The sequence below is a fragment of the Garra rufa genome, chromosome 3 (genome assembly GCF_049309525.1).
Source record: "Garra rufa chromosome 3, GarRuf1.0, whole genome shotgun sequence".
Lineage (NCBI taxonomy): Eukaryota > Metazoa > Chordata > Actinopteri > Cypriniformes > Cyprinidae > Garra > Garra rufa.
This window is the reverse complement of record NC_133363.1, coordinates 6601687-6624708: the sequence shown is the minus strand read 5'-3', so window position 1 is coordinate 6624708 and position 23022 is coordinate 6601687. Positions and strand designations below refer to the sequence as shown.

The 23022-nt window shown below is 36.1% G+C and overlaps 1 protein-coding gene across 3 annotated transcripts in view; it reads right to left on the bottom strand.

Annotated features, from left to right (window-relative positions):
• slc1a1 (solute carrier family 1 member 1) overlaps positions 1–22691 on the bottom strand; it is a 30328-nt gene extending 7637 nt beyond the window's left edge. For all 3 annotated transcript variants that reach the window (XR_012355204.1, XM_073835629.1, XM_073835628.1), the window contains exons 1-11: positions 22449–22691; positions 17134–17274; positions 13356–13448; positions 13162–13276; positions 11995–12037; positions 11810–11914; positions 11538–11722; positions 10024–10131; positions 4787–4909; positions 830–1024; positions 595–729 (exon numbers count right to left, since the gene is read on the bottom strand). Coding sequence is in view for 2 of the 3 variants with exons in the window: in XM_073835629.1 (XP_073691730.1) it covers positions 595–729; positions 830–1024; positions 4787–4909; positions 10024–10131; positions 11538–11722; positions 11810–11914; positions 11995–12037; positions 13162–13276; positions 13356–13448; positions 17134–17274; positions 22449–22548 (1343 nt within the window). In the remaining variant the exon portion in view is untranslated. The remainder of the gene's footprint in view (positions 1–594; positions 730–829; positions 1025–4786; positions 4910–10023; positions 10132–11537; positions 11723–11809; positions 11915–11994; positions 12038–13161; positions 13277–13355; positions 13449–17133; positions 17275–22448) is intronic.
• Positions 22692–23022: the final 331 nt, after the last annotated feature.

Genomic DNA, 23022 nt, shown 5'->3' with positions numbered 1-23022 from the left:
GATTTAACTTAAAAACTCAAGGCAGCTGCTAAACTTAGCTTTTTAAGTTGAATCTAGTTAAAACAATGTAATGATGTTAAAGATCTTCACAGCAAACCAGTTCTACTTGTTACTTTCACAGCCTCACTTTGTTAATAATTGCACTCTTGCAAACTTTTCTAACTCAAACTTCCAGGGAAAAAAAAGTCTTGAAAGACTTGTTAGAAACATAATGTTGAAGGTGATGTTCATAAATTGAATAAAAACATTAAGCAAAAAACACACCTGTTGTGAATTCATTATTAATCATATTTTTTTTTAGATGTCAAGTTAAAAAATCTTGAAATTTTTTTAAAAATAGTACATCGCCTTCTTGTCCCGACCTAACTGTTTTAAAGGTGACCTATTATGCCCCTTTTTACAAAATGTAATATCTCAATGTAAGTGTCTATTTTCGTGCATGTCTTCCAGAATAGAGCTGTGCCTTTAATAGTCAAAAAACATGTTTTCGTCACTGGAAACTGGGTGATACAGGTTGGCCTACAAAAATACATAATCACTACTGTGTCACATGAATTAAACCTGATACTGCGAACATAAAAGCCAGATACTTACAGCAGCCAATCAACAGCGACGATGAGGGTGACATCACTGGCAGGAAGGCCCACTGCTGTGAGGACTATCACCATGGTTACCAGTCCAGCATTTGGAACACCTGCTGCACCGATGCTGGCGACTGTTGCCGTGATACTACGGAATGAACGTGTCAGAAAATATCATTCGGGTCTTCGTCCTTCATGAAGCTACTTAACTCTATTATATCACCCTGATTGGCTTATATCCTGCTTACCTAATGGTAACAATCTGGCCAATGTCCAGGTCGAGGTTGTTCAACTGGGCTATGAATATAGAAGCAACGGCTTCATACAGCGCAGTGCCGTCCATATTGATAGTCGCACCGACTGGAAGGACGAAGCGAGTGATTCTCTTGTCGATCCTGTTGTTCTCCTCTGCGCATCGGAACGTGACCGGCAGAGTGGCTGAGCTGATATAGTAAAGAGTCTTGTTATTGCAAAATAGCAGTTTTCTTTGATTATTCTTCACAAAAAAACATCTAAAGGCCGTGTTCACACTTGGTGTCCTTTTTTAACTGCCAGCGTCCGTTTTACATTATAATCCTATGGAGTAAACCGCCTTTTCAAAAAAGGCCTCGGCGATTTTTTTTAAACGCCACTGCCGGCGTCTTTTTTTGCAGCTCAGAGCGGCTTTTTAAGTTGAAAAAATTTAACTTTTCTGAAGAAAGCGCCCTACGTCAAGCGCTTTTTTGACAGCTGACCAATGACAAGCGAGTAGCTAGACTTTTATTTTATTGTTGTGAACCGGATTCACCTCCCCGTTAACTTTAAAAACCGATGTGCAGCATTGATAGCTTCTTGAGCCGCACATCGACATGTAAAGTCGTGCCGTTGCGCTTCGGGCGTCCCTTTTTTGAGTCCCGGCTCGCAGACCTTTCCCGATCCCGTCCCCCCTCTCTCTCTCCCACTTCGCTTCCTGTCTAAACACTGTCCCATCAAATAAAAAGGCAAAAATGTCAAAAAAGAAAAGAGCCGGATTCCTCTTTTATCGACATTTCTGCACCACACCAAAGTCCCTTTAAGGCAAGTCATGTCACTCGGCGGCCATCTTTGAAACGCCTCTCGGGCATACAAGTGCAGCTCCTATCTGTTTGAATGGGGAAACATCAAATTCTCCAAAACTGTTCACCAAGCTTACGATTAAATTTCATATTTTAAATCTCCAAAGAAATCCAACAAGAACTGCCTCATAAATATGGTTCCTTGTGCTCCAATAGCGTGAAAAAACGCTTATTTTTATGGCTAGATGAGCCAGTGCGCATGCGCAGTACTGAGCGCACGTCTTAGAGCGCCGATTGTTTCTATAGCAACCGGGACTTCTAACGGCAGCTGCAGTGACGCGCTGACTTTTCTAATCAACGATTGGCTCTTTCACTAAGAAGGCGGGGCTTCGCGGCCATAATGAGCGTTGCATTTTTCCCCATTCAAAACTACACGAGTGACATGTCTTGGGTATTCTATAGTCTTTGACCACACATAGGCTACTGTTGCAGCGGTTGTTATAGCAACAAAAAGACGCCCTCTGCTGCAACACTTCCAGATTTTTTTGTAACTAAAAAAGCGCACTTGTCAACTTTTCTTGTGAAAAAAGACACCAAGTGTGAACACGGCCAAAAAAGGAAAGACTATAAGCAGCTCAAAAACAATGATCAAAACACAACTTTAAAGGCTTTTTAAAAGTTTTTTTTTTTTTTTTCAAGAATTAAACTACTAGGACACTCAAATCCCATTTAAAATGTCTCAGTTTATTGCATTAAAAACTATATATTAGTTATTTGTTTTTAAAATGCCTTTAGAATTTATTATTATGGCAGCATTATATTATAGTGTTATATTATGGCAGCAAACTTCCTTGACTATTACGCCGGAATGGGAGTATAGTTCCTAATCTTATCGGCCTACAAAATCGCAGCTTTACATTTTCCGCCGGTCTTAGTACACGATATAACTACAGAAGAGTCAAGTTTTAAATAGGACAAATATCGAAACTCGTTGGTCATTTTTGAACACAATGCTATTGGTCTAATAGGATTCAATGATCTGTGCTAAGCTATGCAAAAAAGTGATATCGCCAGAACAGGAGAACGGCTGAATGGATTTCAAAACGGTAAAACTCAACTTATTAACTTGGGGGGAGTTGGAGAATGAGCCTATTTCTAAAAAAACTGGAGTGTTCCTTTAAGATAAATTTTCAGCATCATTACTCCAGTCTTCAGTGCCACATGATCCTTCAGAAATCATTCTAATATTCTGATTTGCTGCTCAAAAAACATGTATTATTATTATTATTATTATTATTATTATGTTGAAAACAGCTGAGTAGAATTTTTTCAGGTTAGTTTGATGAATAGAAAGTCCAGAAAACAGCATTTATCTGAAATTGAAATCTTTTGTAACATCATAAATGACTTTATCATCACGTTTGGTCAATTTAAAGCATCCTTGCTAAATAAAAGTATTAATTTCTATCATTTATTTACCAATAAATTAATTAATTAATTATACTGACTCCAAGCTTTTGAATGGTATAGTGTATAATGTTACAAAAGCTTTTTATTTCAGATAAATGCTGATCTTTGGATCTTTCTATTCATCAAAGAATCCAGAAAAAAATTACTCAACTGTTTTAAATATTGATAACAATGAAAAATGCTTATTGAGCAGCGAATCAGAATATTAGAATGATTTCTGAAGGATCATGTGACTGGAGTAATGATGCTGAAAATGAAATGAAAATGTTGAAACTTGAATGTCAACTTTTTAACCTCCCATTTTTAAATGTAGACGTGAAAATGCAGTATTCAAACTTAAACATGAACAAAAACATTTTGTAATATAATTTTGATGTACATTTTCCATGTTAATGCAATGTCTGATTTTAAAATCACTTTCAAAGTTTTCAACTGATTAGCCGCTATTATGCCTCCCACAGTTGGAATCAGCTTCCAGAAGAGATCAGATGTGCTAATACATTAGCCACATTTAAATGCAGACTCAAAACTCATCTGTTCAGTTGTGCATTTATTGAATGAGCACTGTGCTACGTCCGAACAGATTGCATTATTTTATGTATAATCATTTTACTGTATAAATTAATTTTAAATCATCTTAAATGTTCTTAAATTTTGTTTTTATTGTTGTGATTATTATTTTACATTTTTATGATTTTTATGCTATTATGATTTTAATTCCTTTTATGTACAGCACTTTGAATTACCATTGTGTATGAAATGTGATATATAAATAAACTTGCCTTGCCTTGCCTAGGTAAAAAGGCAACAAGGAAGTCTGTTTGTGACAAAGGTCAGAACTCCTGTTATGAAGTACATTTTTGAGCTGCACTCTTGTCATAAATTGATCTATTACTTTTCCAAAATAATTTATAACACAAAAAAAGAAAAAATATCTATTTAGGAGCATTAGACCTTTCCAACGATGGTGAAGTAAACTTAGTGGACGGGTGACAGTTAATGGGTTAAATAATATATTTTTAGTTACACTTTTTTTAATGAGGTTGCATTTTAATAAATATTTACTTTAAATGTAATATTGAATAACACACTATTATACAGATATTATTATACAGCTTTACATGTGTTTCAATTTGTTAGTCAACACATTAAAATAAGTGTACTTATAAAACACAAATTCCCTATTTAATGTAAACAAAAAAAAATATATTTTTTTTAAATATTAGGCAGTAAAGGCCTTTCTTTAAGCTCACTTAAGTAGCCTTTTATTTAATTAATACTATATTATCTGCAAGTACAGTTGATTAAAAATATAATTTTAAGCTTTGAAATACACTACAAGTGCACATTTAATACAATTACGTGCACGTCTTTTTCACAAGGACTGACTCATGCAAAAAGTTGCTCTTCAAGGCTCTTCCAAACTGTAAATCGGGCCAAAAATCTAGGTTTGCCTAGATTTTTGCTCTGATTTACAGTCTGGATGAGCTGGCGCTAGTTGCTAAAAATCAGAGCCACTCTGCAGATTCGAGTTGACAGATTTTACAGAAAAGTTTTTCTGTAACCATTTACAAGTTCAGTGACTTTATGATGCTTAGCATTTTAAAATCTCTCAGATATTAAAAGCCATGTATTTTTAACTAGTCTTTAGTTAACAGCCAGATAATAGCCAGACAGACGCTAGAATATTCATTGACTCACCTTGAGGAAATCATGAGAGCTGTTAGCAAAGCCTGTGCCATTCCCAGAGTGAAGGAGAATGGATTCTTTCTCACAATCACAAAGTATATCAGTGGGAGGAATACCATGGAATGGATGGCTAGTCTGTGAAAAGAGAACGTTTTAAAACATAAGCTATTGTACATTTTCATAAGCAATGAACATTAGAATAGATTTTATAAAATTCTAACAAGCAATGTTTCAAAAGAACAAATTTAAATTATAAATATATATGTATACAGTGAGGTCAATAAGTATTTGATCACCCTGTGATTTTGCAAGTTCTCTTACTTAGAAATCATGGACGGGTCCACAATTTTTCAGCACAGGTGCATTTCCACTGTGAGAGACAGAATCTAAAAATAAAAATCCGGAAATAACATTGTATGATTTTTTAACGATTTCTTTGTGAATTACTGTGTCAAATAAGTCTTTGATCACTTGCTTATCAGCCAGATTTCTGACCCTCAAAGACCTGATATTTTGCTTTTAAATAGTCCAGCTACACTCTGCTCATGATTCTAAATTAGTAGCACCTGTTTGATGTCGTTAGCTGTCATAAAGACACCTGTGCACCCCACAGTCACCCAAAGTCTAAGTAGCATCATGGGCAAAACCAGAGAGCTGTCAAAAGACACAAGAGACAAAATTGTAGACCTTCACAAAGCTGGAAAGGGCTACGGGGCAACTGCCAAGCAGCTTGGTGAAAAAAGAACAACTGTTGGAGCAATTGTCAGAAAATGGAAGAGTCTAATGATGACCGTCAATGTCCCTCGGACTGGGGCCCCACGGAAGATCTCTCCTCGTGGGGTATCAGTGATGCTAAGAATGGTGAAGAATCAGCCCAGAACTACACGGGAAGAGAGCTGGGACCATCGGTTCCAAGGCTACTATCAGTAATACTCAGTAAGACGTCATGGTTTAAAATCTTGCATCGCACGGAAGGTTCCCCTGCTTAAGTCAGACCATGTCCAGGCTCGTTTGAAGTTTACCAGGGACCATATGGATGATCCAGAGGAGTCATGGGAGAAAGTCCTGTGGTCAGATTAGACCAAAGTTTTTGGCCTTAACTCCATTCACCGTGTTTGGAGGAAGAAGAATGATGAGTATCATCCCAATGATACCATACCTACAGTGAAGCATTGGGCTGGAAGCATCATGCTCTGGGGGTGTTTTTCTGCACCATGGACAGGACGACTGCACTGTATTAAGGAGAGGATGAACGGGGTCATGCATTGTGACATATTGGGCAAAAACATTAAAGATGGGTCGTGGCTGGGTCTTCCAACTAGGGATGTTAACCGATGACCGTTTGACCGGTGGTTGACCGTATCAACATTAACCGGTCAAAGTTGTCGGTAGTCGGTTAAAAAAAAAAAGTGCCGGTGCGTCTTTTACGCATTCTGAAGGTGCCTGTTTTATCCATTGGTTTTATCATGTTGCAGTCTATTAGGCCAGGGATTCCCAAACTTTTCAGCTCACGACCCCCAAAATAACCGTGCCAGTGACTCGTGACCCCCACTATCCTCGGAAGTGTTTAAAATATACAAACTTTGCGCGCAACGGCGCACATGGGCCAATAGGCCTATCCAAACATCTGCATGTCAACACAAAATAACACAACGGTCTAACAACTAGGGCTGGTCCGAATACCATTTTTTGAGCTTCGAAGCTTCGGTGGGAGGGGCTGAACATATTCTTCTCTCTAATAAAGGCAGGAATCTCTGTATGTCTTTCTGTTTGCATTTTTATTATGTCGAGAACAGTTCATCCAAACGATTTTTGCTGTGGACCCGAGGGAGTGCAGTGTTGCATTTTGGTGCAATATGGACACACCACACGTTCAGAATTAATAAATTGTAATAGAACATTGCTGGATGCGACGCGCCTCACGCAGGCAGAGCTTATACGCTTCATGAACGGACACCGCGCTAGTGATACAAAACACACATGTCTGTTAAGTGCAATACTTTTAATAAGGTAACGTTAGCCTAAAAAATTTTAACAAACAAATCACTCCCAAATCAGAAATTAGCACAGTAATTACTGGCACCGTGAAGGGTAGGCTATTTAAATAAAAGAAGAACGAAAAAAATGGCGCGGTGTTTATATATAAATAAATTATTCGTATCTAAATTATTTATAAATATATATATATATATATATATATATACATTATATATAACGTTTGTGTATATAAGCCTATATAAAATACACAGCCTATGTATATTATGTTGAAACCCAAAATAAATGAGGCCCAAACATTATTAACAAACGTGCGTGTTTATTTGAGCACTTCCGTCAGTGAACAATCAGCCTACAAAACGCTAAAATAAATCAAATAAATAATACATTTAAATATGAATCTAGCCTAAATAATAATGTTAAATCGGCTATTTAAGAAACATTCGTTGCAAACATTACTAAAACCTCGCCCGGACCTTCTCCGACAGCTCATCAGAATTACTGGCCCGAGTCCGACTGGAACCGGTCTGTTTTCTCTTTCTCTTCCCCACTGCACAGCTGCTGTTTTTAATAGCAAAGTGATTACATTTATTTACCTTTATTTAGGTTATAAAGTTAATTTAGACATATATTTGGAACACTTTTTATTTGTTAAATTTAAGTTTTTGTTTTTTAAAGTAACGACCAAGTCATCACGATTTCAATTAAAACCCATAGATATAAGCACGCTTTGCAGAACATGGAAGCGCCAGCCAGCGCTATGTGAAACTTCATTTTTGCTCATAAAGGTAAGACTAATATATCATCCGAAACTGTAAAAAAAATAATTTAAATAATTCAAATCGAAAACAAAACTCTTCCAAATCCAATAGCTATAGGCCTAATGCATATGCATAGGTATTAAAGCCGCGTCAATGAGCAAATGGCATCAGGATCAACTTCATCTTTGTGTCAAATACCAGTTTTTTAATAAATAATTCAAATATCTCCCTACCTTTTCCCCGACACATTCATGGTAATTATTTTTGCTGGGGCTTTGCGGTCAGCTTTATGCGTGCATTTAAAGCAGAGGCGCAGTTGTCATTATGACAGTCACAGCCCTAGTTTTGCTTAAACCATTTAAGTGGGCCCGACTGTACTTTATAAAGTCTCTCAAATATTACTCAATTTCTCTCTCTTTTTTTTTTTTTTTTTTTTTTTTTTGCTGTTTCTGTGTTAGTGGCGCGGCAGTCTGATCTTCTTCATTCATATTTAAGCGCAAATGAGAACCGTTTTGCGGGGGATGCAAGGTGTATGGAAAAAAAAAAACGAATATTGAATCTCAAAATTTAAAATCGAATGCCAACCCACCGAACGAATATTCGATTTGAATATTCTGGTCCAGTCCTACTAACAACCAATTTTTTAGATAGTAATTTACTCGTTTGTTTAATTTCAACAAAAATAATATCCTAGGGGATTTTTAAAAAGTGACGTGAGTGGCAGTGTGTGTGTGTGTGTGTGTGTGTGTGTGTGTGTGTGTGCGGGAGGCAGAGCGGCAGAGAGATGCGACAGAGTTGCGAAATTGCAGGCGCGGCTCGAAATGGCTGTTATTTCAAATAGCGTACCATATTTTAAACTAATCGGTTAACCGGTTTCAACCGGCTAATGAGGCTCGGTGGTCGGTCAAGAATTTTTTTAGTTTTCGCCATCCCTACTTCCAACCTGACAATGACCCAAAGCACACAGCCAGGAAAACCAAGGAGTGGCTCTGTAAGAAGCATATCACGGTTCTGGAGTGGTCTAGCCAGTCTCCAGACCTAAAAATCCAGTAGAAAATCTTTGGAGGGAGCTGAAACTCTGTGTTGCTCAGCGACAGCCCGAAACCTGACAGATCTAGAGAAGGTCTGTATGGAGGAGTGGGCCAAAATCCCTCCTGCAGTTTGTGCAAACCTGGTGAAGAACTACAGGAACCGTTTGACCTCTGTAACTGTTAACAAAGGCTTCTGTACCAAATATAAAAAAATTTTGACTCAAGTGATCAAATACTTATTTGACACAGTAATTCATGAATAAATTGTTTAAAAAATCATACAATGTGATTTCTGGATATTTTATTTTTAGATTCTGTCTCTCACAGTGGAAATACACCTGTGCTGAAAATTGTGGACCCGTCCATGATTTCTAAGTAAGAGAACTTGCAAAATCACAGGGTGATCAAATACTTATTGACCTCACTGTATATATGTATATATATATATATATATATATATATATATAGTAGTCAACTTTTGAAGTGGATCAAAAAGTTGATCAAGGTTGTCCTATTTTGGTTTAAGGACAACTTAATGAAAGGTATTGATGCACTTCAATTGTTGACTAGTATATATAATACTTTAGCTTGCTTTCTTTTTTATCAGTACTTGAATGTATGTAAATTTCATAAAAAGTAACATTTTGAACAAAAAACTGAGAAAATCACATTTTTGTTGAATTCAGATTAGTGATCAAAACAGATGCAGTAGATTTCTTCCATCAACACTTCCTGGGCCCGTATTCACAAAACATTTTATCTTAGCACTAAGAGTTCTCCTAAATAGCAGTAAAAGTTTTTAGTTTTTAAAACATTTCTAGCAAGCTGCAGCACAAATTTAGCACGCTGCTAGCATGTTTTAGCACATTGATACCATGATTAGCATGTTGCTACCATGAATTAGTACATTGATAGTCTTAGACTAGTTGCTAGGCTTGGCTGAATCGATTTAGCAAGCTGTAGCACACTTTAGCATGTTGCTAGTACATTGAGAGTCTTAGGCTAGTTGCTAGGCTTGGATAGATAGATAGATAGATAGATTAGAAATATTGGAGTGGAAGCTTTCTCAAGCCAACATAAATATATATAGATCTCTCCTTGAAAGAGACTGTGGTTGAAAGCATCCAGTATTTGTATCAAGGTCACTTGGATTTATATCCTAGTCTCTAGTATTTTTTCAGTTTGACTCAGCAGTGTGCATCTTCTCTCGCTTCATTCCACATGAGTGCAGATGGCATTTAATGGCAGCTATAGAATCTCCTGACTGATGTCCGGTCGCCTATATCGCTCAAATTAGTGGAGATTTGGAGTTTATGAAATGTATAATAAGCACATCTGCAGCTAGAGCAGTTTTAACGTCTGTGGCTGTTATCTGTGTGTGAACAGAGGCAAATATAAACGGCCTGACAGTAAATCTGCTGCTCTGCTAATCAACAAGAGAACATTAGAAAAGCGTCTTCACCCGCTGAGCACCGTCACCATGTACATGCCCATCTTCCTGAAGATTTCCCAGTCGTCCACCTCGATGATCTTGGCAGCGATTAGGAACAAGATGCCGATGGGCATGTAACTGACAGAGAAAATTCATTAAGTATCATTACATTTATAATCAGTATTACTCATAGAAACATATTTATAGGCTAATGTATTATCCTGCATGTTTTTCAACTGCATAACTGTAAAAAAAAAGCATAGATGTTGACTTTTTTAAGAAAATGAGTGGTGCTTGCTATGAGTGGTTGCTAGGTTGTATCTATGTAGTTTCTAAGGTTTTTTGAAATGGTTGCCAAGGAACTGCTATTTGATTTCTAAGATGTTGCTATGTGGCTTCTAGAGTATTCTGAATGGTTGCTATGTGGTTTCTAGAGCATTTTCAGTAGTTGCTATGTGATTTTTAGGGAATTCTGGCCAGGGAGTCCTAGGTGGTTGCTATGTGGTCTCCAGGGTGTTGCTAAATGGTTGTGATACTGTTTCTAGGGCAAACAGAGTGGTTGCTAGATGGTGGTTTTGGGGTTTTAAACGTATTCCAAATGGTTGCTAAGGAATTATGTGGTTTTTAGGCTTTTCTGGGTTGTTGCTGTGCAGTTTCTAAGGTATTCTGACTGGTTACTAGACAGTTACTGTTTCTAATGTAGTCTGAATGGTTGAAAAATAATTGTGTGGTTTGCTATGTGGTTTTTAGCTTATTCTCAGAGGTTGTTGGGGTGTTCTGGGGTTTTACTAGGTGCTTTCTAGCGTATTTTGGGGGGTTGATATATGATTTCTAGGGTATACCTGGTAGCTAGGAAGTTCCAGTTGGTTCCTATGTGGTTTCTAGTGTATTCTGGGATGTTGCTGGGGTGTTACTAGATGGTTCTGAGGGTTTTCTGGGTGGCTGCTAGGTAGCTGTTAATATGTGGTTTCTAGGGTGTTTTTGGTGGTTGCTAAGGAGTTGCCATGTGGTTGCTATAGAGTTTTAAGGTGGTTGCTGTGTAGTTTTTACCATATTTCGTAGGTTGCTGAGGTGTCCTTAGGTGTTACTAAATGGTTTTGAGGGTTTTCTGGGTGGTTGCTTGGTAGCTTTTATTATGTGGTTTCCAGGGTGTTTTGGGTGGTTGCTAGGAGTTGTTATGTGGTTGCTATGGAGTTGCTATGTGGTAGCTATGTTGTTTTTAGTGTATTCTTGGAGGTTGCTGGGGTGTTTCTAGAAGATTTTGAGGGTTTTCTAGGTTGTTGCTAGGTAGCTGTTATAATGTGGTTTCTAGAGTGTTTTGGGTGGTTGCTAGGGAGTTACAATGTGGTTTCTATGCTGTTTTGGGTGGTTGCTAGGGAGTTGCAATGTGGTTTCTAGGCTGTTTGGGTGGTTGCTAGGGAGTTGTCCTGTGGTTGCTAGGGTGTTCTGGATGTTTTCTTACTGACTTAAACCAACAGAGCTGATTCTCGAGTGTGAGTATGAGCAATAACAGTGATTCTTGCCTGTAATGTGTCAGAACTAACCACATAATTATCTGAACGATTCTCATGGTGGCCTCATTCAGAGCATCGAAGAACTCAAGCAGGATTCTGCCCCTTTCCCCCATCTTGCCGATGACCAGGCCGAAAGTCACACAGAACACGATCAGACCAAGAACATTAATGCCATCTGAATATGAGCCCACGATCTTGTAGTCTTTGGTCAAATTCTACAAAATAACAAAGCCAAAAATCAATACACACATTATCCATATTTACCATGCGTTTACCATATTTACCATTCATCTTTCTCTCACCTGTGCAACTGTTGAAATAATGGTGGTGAGCGGAGGGAATGTAGTCGTATTACTTGTGCTAATGCTGGTTTTCGATGGTTCAATCTCTTTGCGCTGCGTCTTATACTAAAACACAGATGATGCTAATTAAAACACAATATTTTATTTGCATGACTTATTGTAAGTTCAAACATATTATATTTTACCTGTTGAAAACAGGCTTGCACAAGATTTTCAGGAAACATATTCCTAAGAAGAAATTAGATTTTTTAAGTGCTTGATACAGATTCATAGTCATATTATAGGTAGCACTTTAGTTTAGAGACCAATTCTCACAATAAACTAGATGCTTACTATCATGCATATTACTAGCATTTGGGCTGTGTCACAGTTCTGTCAGTTCATGTCATTGGTTTCTCCCGTTGTCTCCCCGTTGATCTGTGTACTTTGGTTTAACCCTCGTTAGCGTCATCACCGTCACCTGTGTTTAATCAGTATCACCCTTTATAAGTCTGTCTTTGAGTTCATTTCCCTGTCGGTCCTTAATGTTATCACAACGTGTGTGGAAGTTCTCTGTGTTCCTGCCTGTTTCATCTTGAAGATTTATATTAAATATATTGTTTGTTTTGTATCTCGTCTCACGTCTCGTTCGTCCAGCACACAACCGTAACAGGCTGTTTATCAGTACTTATAAAGCACTCTAGGTTAAGGTCACACAACCCTACCCAATACCAAGACATAACTACTACAACTACCTAACTAAATTTTAATAAGCATCAAATTAGTTTATTAAGGCAATATTCATAGTAATAGTGAGAATTGGTTCCCATATACAGTGGCCCAAAAAATATTTGGACACACAAAGCCATACCTAAAACGTTGCACAAATTTGTTATTTACTGCACTGAACATCATACATTTTTAATTATTTCTTTAAAGGTACAGTATGTAATATTGACAGCTATCTGTGCGGGTTGCCAGATTGAGGATGCACAACAGACGACGAGCCTTACACACTGTTAGTTGATATATCTGCATTTTAATATGCCTCTGGTCATAGAGGTTTTTAAATGAATGACAAGGTTTTTTGGGTAGGGTCTGCAATCTCTGACCCAGTTGGTTTGCTGGCTTCCATGGCTGCAATACGCTGTGTTTTCCACCAACTGGCAACCCAGGGTGTTGAAATCCAATTGGGTAAATTGGCAGTGGGCGGAGTCACACAGATCAAAACAAAAACAGACATTCTGACACAGAACGCACCTTTCAAAGTGAAATAACTGGCTGTACTATTGTTTTTCATTACATACAGCACCTTTAAGTGTTCATATATTTTGGCCACACTGTACATCATCAACAAGGTATGTGATTTTTACCTAATAAGGTCCAGCAGGGTGTCAACAGTGGTTACATTTGGAGTGCTTCCTGCTCTCTCGATACTATCAGCACTCTGAGAGCCCCCAGGTTTAATTGTCGTCACAAGAACAATTCCTTTTGAGCACAACATCATTGTTAAACAATCACAATGAATGTCTTTAAAGTTTATTGATGTGATGTTTACATGACTCACCAAGAATGACAGCAATGATGGTAGTGGAGAGGTAATAAACCACGGCACGAAGACCGATCCTGCCCGACACTTCAGAGTCCAGTGCTGCCACTCCTTCACAAACAAGACCAGAAGATAATACAGTATCCTTCCAAAAGTTCGGAAGTTCTTGAGACATAATAAATCCTTATCTTTTTGCAATGATTTGCAGTGATAAGGGACAACACAAAGTTTGAAAACATTAAAATAATGAATTCAGAATTTAGAAAAATACTACAGCTATTTACAAATTATCTCTAAACTGTTCTGATTGGTCTGTTGCATACTAAGCTTAACTGATCATTTTAATCCAGCAATCCAGTATTGCATCTGCAAAGGGGGCATGTATGACTGTGATTTGTATATATTGCCATTATTACAGTATGTAATAAAAATAAATCATTAATAAATTATTGTTGATCTTCAGCAATGACTGTAAGAACTCTACTGCCTTTATTCCAAGAAATGACAAGTTTATTGTCCAAAACACAAAGTAATGTGGTCCAACCTTAGACACAAAGTGCATTTCTTCTTTTGGGATGGCACTGTGTATTGTACAATAAAATATTTGACTATCTACCTTTTTTTCTGTGAGATCTATAATTAAATTGAATTTAATTTAATTGAATTTAATTTGTCTGGCTTCCAGTGTCAAAATAGCTTGTTTTGCTGTTATATTGCAAACTGGTGTATCTTACCATATTATGTTAATGTATTATCTTAATTATGAACACACTGGTTTGCAGCGCAAACACTTTTACTGTTTACTGCACTTTGTAAATCGTATTATGTAATATTATGTGGCATTTTTTGTATTTTAACTAATTATAAAATGTTAGGTTTAAATATGAGGCATTATTTAATGAAAATATGTGCAAAAAACTAATTTTGAGAAAACAGCCTTTAAAAATATGTATTGTAACTGAAATCTATTGAAATTCTTTATTTGTACCAACAAGCATCTCTGAACCACAATCTGTAAGTATGATTAATATGTTATGTGTACATTTTCAATTGAGTGTGAAAATCAATTTTTTTGTGCTAATATTTGATGTATACCCAGTGCAGCTTTTATTATATTATGATCTTACTGAAATAGTTCTGATAATTCGCAGTGAACCCACTATTTCCTAAGAATGTGTCGATCAACATAGACTGTCATTGCTTAATAATAAAGAATATAACTTAGACATATTTTGTGTTGTTTCATCAACATTATAGTTTTTTTATGTTTACAGTTTAGCAGCTAAACTTTAGCTATGGGCGCAATTTGCTTGCATAAGTTTTTACTTTCATTAATAAGTCATTATTTTAAGAATGGATTGGAGCGCTATTACTGTTTTATGTAAAGGTGCATCAGGGTTGCCAGGTTTTCACAAAAACACACCCAATTGCTACTTAAAACATTTCAAAGAGGGTGAGTACATTATCTGTAATTTTCTGTTCTGAAAGTGAACTACTCCATTAATAGAAAAATAACATCACACAAGGACAAGCGCAAAAAAACTGTAAAACACCCCAAATGCTTTGTTTTATAACACCAAAAAAATCATATATCTCATATCTGACACAGACCACTTTATTACCTTCATAAAGTGGCTGGCTTTATAAGCTAACATGCCTAAAAGTGTTTGTAAATACGAGGACATGGCAACACTGCAAGACAGCGCTCTCTAAAGCAGCCTCCTGAACATAAACAAAACACAGGTCTATCAGCGATTGTTTAGTTAAAATCACCAGACAAAAATAGTCTTTAGCCAAAAAATGGCAGATACCAAATGGCTAAATTCTTATTAACTCCCCCAAGATGGCAAAATGTTTCAATGGGTACAAATGCGGGAGTAACTGCTGCTGACACATGGTACAATTTAAGAGGCTCACTCCCGCATTTAAATGTAGTTTTTACTCCTGAAACTTGCAGTGTATTCGTGGCCTATGTTTAAAGGGGTCATCGGATGCCCTTTCCACAAGTTCATATGATTCTTTATGGTCTTAATGAAAAGTTTATAATATACTGTGGTTAAAAATTCGTAATCGTAGTGTAAAAAACAGCCTTTTACTTTGTCAAAATCAGCTCTGCAAAATATCAGCTCATTTTATTGTATGGTCCCTTTAAATGCAAATGAGCTCTGCTTGCTCCACCCCTCTCTGATGTGGGATTATGAGCCGTAATGTTTACTTTAGATGCATATAGCCACGTTTAGCGGCCAAACTTGCCAACAAGCACATTATTAAGAAAGGCCGTTTGCAAAGATGCATTAAAAACCCTTATACTCACTTCTGCTGTGGGTGAAGCTGCATCAGGAACGATTTGCACAAACTAGATGCATATGTAGATCGGGATCAGCGGTTGCCCTTTTAAAAAGGAGACGCGGTGAGGGCGGGTCTACGGTATAGCACTCATGTCAATCAACTATCGTGGGAGTGGCTTTTGTCTGTGTTTTGTCGCCAAGCGGCAACCTCCCACTCTCTCTGTTGAATCCAACACGGAAGTGACTTAAACTGCAATTCATCGACTGGCCGCTACAGACTGGCTGCAGAAGAGAGTCAATCCTATTGTCTCCCCATGTTAAAATGCCCAACTTTACAGCAGAAAAAAGTATGTTTACAGCCTGGTACAAAAAGCTAGTTTTGCCCTTAATATCAACGGTGAGGGGGGTGAATTTTTTATAACTCATCCGTTTAAAGTCCCCCTGAAATCAAAATTAAAGTTTTTTGGCTTTTAGTAGGAATATATTAGCCTTAAGCCCGGGACACACCAACCTGACGACAACCAACTCGCTGGGTGATGTTTTTGTTTCAGTTAAAAGTACGTCACCACATAGAATAACGCTGCGTGTTTCAAGGCACTTCAGTGAACCTTTAATTTATATTAAGCCGTAAAGTTCTGCGTAATTAAGGGCGTGGCCACTTGAGTGACAGGGGGATTGCCGCTGCTGTCACCACTGTCGTGCTCGGTAGGCATGGTTTCAGCACCCAGCTCCACCCACTTCCCGCCTCTTTGCCCATTTTCGATTATCCGGGAGTGACGCACGATGACGCGATTCCAAGATGGCGACGGCCGAAGCCCACCCACTATAGGCTTCAAAATCGTTCTTCAGAAACCTACGGATGATATCACGGACACTACGTCCATATTTTTTGCAGTCTATGGTTGTCGCACCGACAGGAAGCTAAGAATGACCTGATTTTAAAAAGGGGATATTACTTTTAAAGATTAAAAAAATACCACTGGGTGGATTTATATCATTATAGGGTGGTTGTGTACACAAACTGCCAACACACATTAATGTTCAAACAACATGGAAAAGTGAGTTTTGTATCCGATGGCCCCTTTAATTGTATATTCTGAGAAAATTAGAAAATGTTTTCTGATCTTAGAAGCATTTGCACTTGTTGAAGGGGATTCTAACAAAATATTAAGACACATAAAAACCTTTATAACTTGCTCTTTAGGTTGTAGTTTTAACCATAATATCCATGCTGGCTGACATGTTTGGATAATCATAAAAGGGTATTTTTGATGAGTATTTCAAATTATAAAATTTTTTTTTTTCATTATAGCTAGTAGTGGGTGATTCTGCCATTCTGTGTGATTGAAAAAAGTCTGGCAGAGCAGCCATTAATCTTTTACAGCCAGACCCTCATCCCTGAAGGTGGCCCTGGACACTGCTAACATAAGGGCAACATTTACAACCTCTGGATTTTCATAGCGAGTCATAAATGGAGATACTCTGATGGGCTGAGGAGAGAAGGATACCTGTTATCATGCTGGAGATGATGAGAGGCAGGATGACCAGCTTTAGCATTCTCATCAGGATATCTCCTGGAAAGCCAAAGTACTGCTTGTCCAGTTTAGACAGAGAGGTGTAGTCCCGCACCAGCACTCCCAGCCCGATCCCTGCAGACAGAAAGACAGAAAGCACGTCAAACTGACTGTAAATGTGAAGCTCTCAGTTGCGCCTAATCGACACGAAGCCTGAAACAAGCCAGACTGAATGTACAGAGCTAAATAATCCAATAATATCTCAAGATCAACTTCATATGATTATACTGTCTGAACACAAATACAAAGAGTTGTCCCTGATCTTTAGAGAGATTTCCAATCTCACTGACATTTCGAAAGGATGCTAACAATAATGCCGAGCTGTAAATGCTTTGTGATGTTCAGGCCAAAAATAACATCCCTGTATTTGTTGTCCTTACATCAGACACCCAACACAAGATTTAATTATCTGCAGCTGTTAAACTGATACATATATTTCAGAAAATGTGTCATTTTGAGTGTTGGATTCATTCTTCTATGATGATGGATATTGATATAGTCAGATATAGCGTATATCAAATAAACTAAAAAGCTTTCCAATACACTTAATGAATTCTGTTTGACTGCACTGCAGATACAGCAAATAATATTTATGTCTGTTTTCAACCTCCTTCTACAACGTTAGGCGTAATTTACCAAACGTTTCAACAAAAATCCAATTATATGTGTGCTAATGTGCAGTTGTCATTATTGTCATTGTTATTCCTTATAAAAAATAACTTTTAATGTGCATTTTTTAAATGATATTTTTTAAATAACATAAAAAATAAATAAAAAAATAAATATATATATATATATATATATATATATATTTTTTTTTTTTTTTTTTTTTTAATAAAAATTATAAAATAAAAGGCCACTTTCATGACTAAATACACACTTAAGTACACTTTTAAAAACTGAGCTTCACAACGATGTCAAATTAAAAGTTTTACTTTGGAGTACATTTTAAATCATTGTTTTAATCTGTGATGTTTTACAGACGTACACTTATTTTTATGCATTGACTTACATACAAAAGCACATGTAAAGTACTTTAAAAAGGTAGTTTTTCATTTTAATTGTGTTAGTCAATATCATATTTAAAGTTAATATTTTTACATTTACTAAATTGCAGTTATTTTTATCCCTTCTCAAAAATAACTTGTGTACATTTTTTAATTAAAAAAAAAAAAAAAAAATATATATATATATATATATATATATATATATATATATATATATATATAATTTTATTATATTTTTTCATACAAATTATACAATAAAAGGCTACTTAAGTGTATACTTTCATAACTAAATACACACTTAAGTACACTTTTAAAACTGAACTTCATAACAATGTCAAAATAAAAGTTTTTCTTTAAAGCACATTTTAAATCATTGTTTTAATAATCTTCTGCCATGTTTTAAAGTACACTTATTTTGATGCATTGACTAACATACCAAAGCACTTAAAGTAGATGTAAATTACTAAAATTACTTGTAAATTACAAGTAAAATACTTGATTATAATTTTAATTGTGTATTATTTAATATTACATTTAGAGTTTTTTTTAATTTTATTTACTAAATTGCAACTATGTTCAAAGACAATAAGTAATTATAAAATTATATATATAAATGTCCTGCTTAAGTGACACCCTAAAAAACAGTTGCGCTAATTAATTTAACTGAAATTAACATGCAATTATGTGTCTGAAAGCATACACTTAGCTCACTTATATTCTTTTTTTTATGTGTACATGTTTTAAATTATATCTTTTTTTAAAACCTAAAAATCATATACAGTATATAGTGTACACTTTTATGACTAAGTACACTTTTAAAAACTGAACTTCATAACAATGTCAAATAAAATTTTTACTTTAGAGTACATTTTAAATCATTGTTTTAATAATCTTCGGTCATGTTTTAAAGAAGTACACTTATTTTTACGCATTGACTAACTGTACTTGTTTATCATTTTAAGTGTGTTAGTCAATATCATATTTAAAGTTAACATTTGTACATTTACTAAATTGCAACTTTAACATTACAAATGTTCAAAGACTATAAAAGTAATTATAAAATTATATATAAAAGCCCTACTTAAGTGACACCCTGAAAAGCCTCCTAAAATTCAGATTAATTGCATTTAATGTAAGCGAAAACTTCATTTAATTGAAGTTAACGTGTAATTATGTGTCAGAAAACATTACATTTAGTTTACATGTATTTTTTTTTTATTCCAAAGCATGTTATTTTCATAATATGTCTGCTAAAATGCACTTCGTTTTCATATTGGATGGCTTCACAACTAAAAATGCAATGCTGATCCAACCTAAACCCAGGTGAGCACAAATGCCACAATCGATTACAAAAGACTTTGTTGTACTGAAACATATCTTTATTACATTTTAGCATTATGATGATATGATGCAACTGAAAGAGTTATTTGCTTGCCCTTCTTTTTGTTTTATTGTAGGTGACTGCACAAGCTTACGTAACTGTATTTTATATATTGTAAAAGTATATTAGTTTTATATGAAAACAGTCCATGCCATCACTACAGTCAAGACTCTTCTCATTGCCTTGTCAGTACATATAGTGTATAATCTATGACCTCTGCTTAACTGCCTCAACGATCAGCTCAGAAATGCCTAATAGGGCAATAGTGAGATTTTATTAGACAGCCTATATAAGTTCTGAGCATTTTGCCAAGCATTAAACCATTAATGTTGTGATGACTAAGCCTTTGCGAACTGGCCGGTTTGTGGCAACGCAAATACTCATTTATGATTACTTACAGTTGAGTATATACCATGCTTTTATTTTCAAGAATTCTATTAAGAAATGGTTGTCATAAAGACTTTTTTGTTCACTTCTGCACAAACAATGTAGAAGAGAGTTGGCATTCGGGTGAAGTTGTCTAAGTTACTGTAAGGTTATATATTTTAATTACACAAATGGCTTGTTAGAACGGTTTTAAATTTGAATAATAATGAATACAGGCCTCAAAAATGGCTGATGAGCAAACAAATGCACATAATTACTGTAAATCACACTGGCATACATTACGACAAGGTTCAACTACGTCATGAGGACATACAGTTGAGGTCAAAAGTTTACAGTACATACACCTTTCAGAATCTGCAAAATGTTAGTTATTTTGAAATAAATGCATGCTATTTTTTATTTACTACTGATCTGAATAAAATATTTCACATAAAGGATGTTTACATATAGTCCACATGAGAAAATTATAGTTGAATTTATTGAAGGACCCTGTTTTAAAGTTTATATACACTTGATTCTTAATACTGTGTTGTTACCTGAATGATCCACAGCTGTGTTTTTTTGTTTAGTGATATTTGTTTGTGAGTCCCTTGTTTGTCCTGAACAGTTAAACTGCCTGCTGTTCTTCAGAAAAGTCCTTTAGGTCCCACAAATTCTTTGGTTTTTCAGCATTTTTGTGTATTTGAACCCTTTCCAGCAATGACTGTATGATTTTGAGATCCATCTTGTTTCACTGAGGACAACTGAGGGACTCATATGCAACTATTACAGGAAGTTCAAACACTCACTGATGCTCCAGAAAAGAAAAAACATGCATTAAGTGTCGGGGTGAGTCTTTTGAACAGAATGAAGATGTGTACATTTTTCTTATTTTGCCTAAATATCATGTTTTGTTTTTCATCTTAATGCATATTTTTTCCCATCTAGAGCATCAATGAGCATTTGAACCTTCTGTAATAGTTAAATATGAGTCCCTCAGTTGTCCTCAGTGTGAAAAGATGGATCTCAAAATCATACAGTCATTGTTGGAAAGAGTTCAAATACACAGAAATGCTAAAAAAAAAAAAAAGGAAAAAAAAAAGAATTTGTGGGACCTGAAGTATTTTTCTGAAGAACAGCAGGCAGTTTAACTGTTCAGGACAAAGACAAAGACTCATGTACAACTATCACTAAAAAAACGACAACAACAACAACAACACAGCTGTCGATCATTCAGGTAACAACACAGTATTAAGAATCAAGCGTATGTAAACTTTTGAACAGGGTCGTTTTTATAAATTCAACTGTTATTTTCTCTTTTGGACTTTATGTAAACGTCTTTTTGTGAAATATCCTTTTCAGGTCAGTTCTAAATAAAAAATAACATGCTTTTTTTATGATCCCTCTTGTTTTGCTCAAATAATTCACATTTTGCTGATTCTGCAAGGTGTATGTAAACGTCTGACTTCCGTATTTTAACAGAAAGGTTCTCACATCTGTTCTGTATAGTAATTTATTATATATTTATTATTACATATTTGGTTAAAACTGATTTGGGCTGTTTTCTCTTGTAAACGGCACTTGATGTGTGCATATTTCTCTCCTGATTCAGACCAGACGACTTCTGATCTTCTTCACTGGAGAAAGCAACATTATGGATATGAGACGCATATCATATTTTTAGCCAGAAGCAACAGTTTGAAGTTAAAAATGATGGATTTTTTTCCTACAAGTGCACAAGATATTAACTGATGGACTGAAGTCATACTTGTGGATTATTTTATGTTTTTATCAGCAGTTTGGACTTTAATTCTGACGGCACCCATTCACTGCAGAGGATCCATTAGTGAGCAAGTGATGTAATGCTAAATTTTTCCAAATGTGTTTTGAAATAAATTCTCAGGAAATACTCATTTTTGTTCAAACTATTTAAGATTTCAAGATCAAAATATATCCAACAAACGGTCTTTATTCCAAATAAGCAACTATAAACATATTCAATTAGCTTTTAGAAATTTAAACAGACTCTAAAACAGCAGCGTCACTGGAGTAAAGTGTGACAACTAGCCCCAATCTCTCAATACTATTTGTCATTGCTTGTGTGAGATGAAACACGGACAGATTTTACTGTGTCACACTCAAAGTCTGGTCACGTTTCTCTGTGGCAGTAGTAAAATATCTAGACAGACAGACACACAAATCAATGCCTTCATTCTTCATTCACCCATCAACACACCTGCAGATATGTGCAGCTCAATGCAACAAACATAAACACAGTAATTGCCCTCATTGTCAATCCAGACATTGAATGCTATTATAATAACGGCGTTGTAGATTCATAACACCATCCACAGACAAAGAATTACCGCTGATGTTAATAAAAACAACAGCAATGGATACATAATTAACGGCGTGAGACGTGAACGAGCACGACAATGAAGAGAGAGATGCGGAGAAATGTGGACGGAGCATGAACGCGCTCCAGCCCGTCTTACCCAGGATCACCGAGGTGATGGTTGCAATGAGAATCCAGTTCCTCTTCAACAAGCCCTTCACATCCCTGCCTCTCCGCTCTTTCTTCCCCAGCATATCCATGACAAACAGGCACACTGTAATGGGCTATTGTGGAAACGCGAATGAATATGGCTGTGCGCGCGACCGTCCTTTTCGGCGTTTCAGTCGCGAATAATGTGAGGCAGCAGCAGCAGCAGGTTTGCCGTGAAGCTGCTGTTGGGAGGGGTGATGTGATCTGCTGCTGCTTCTCTGTCTGTGCCAGAGTCACTTGGCTCTCTTGATAACCTTTGCTCGCTCGTTTATTGTAGTTTAACCTGTGATTTTCCGTCTATAACGAAGATATAAACTAATAGAAAATTTTATGGAAAGCACATCAAATCCCTGACTTGACGCTCTTGCTGATGTTGCTAAGCCACGTAATCTATATTGTTATATTAAAACATAAACATCGATTTCTTTGTCTCAATAGTTAAACTTTAAAATTCTTGCCTTATTATTAAATGTAGGTACTGTTTGGTCAGATTAACAATTAACACTCAGATTAACACACAGTTT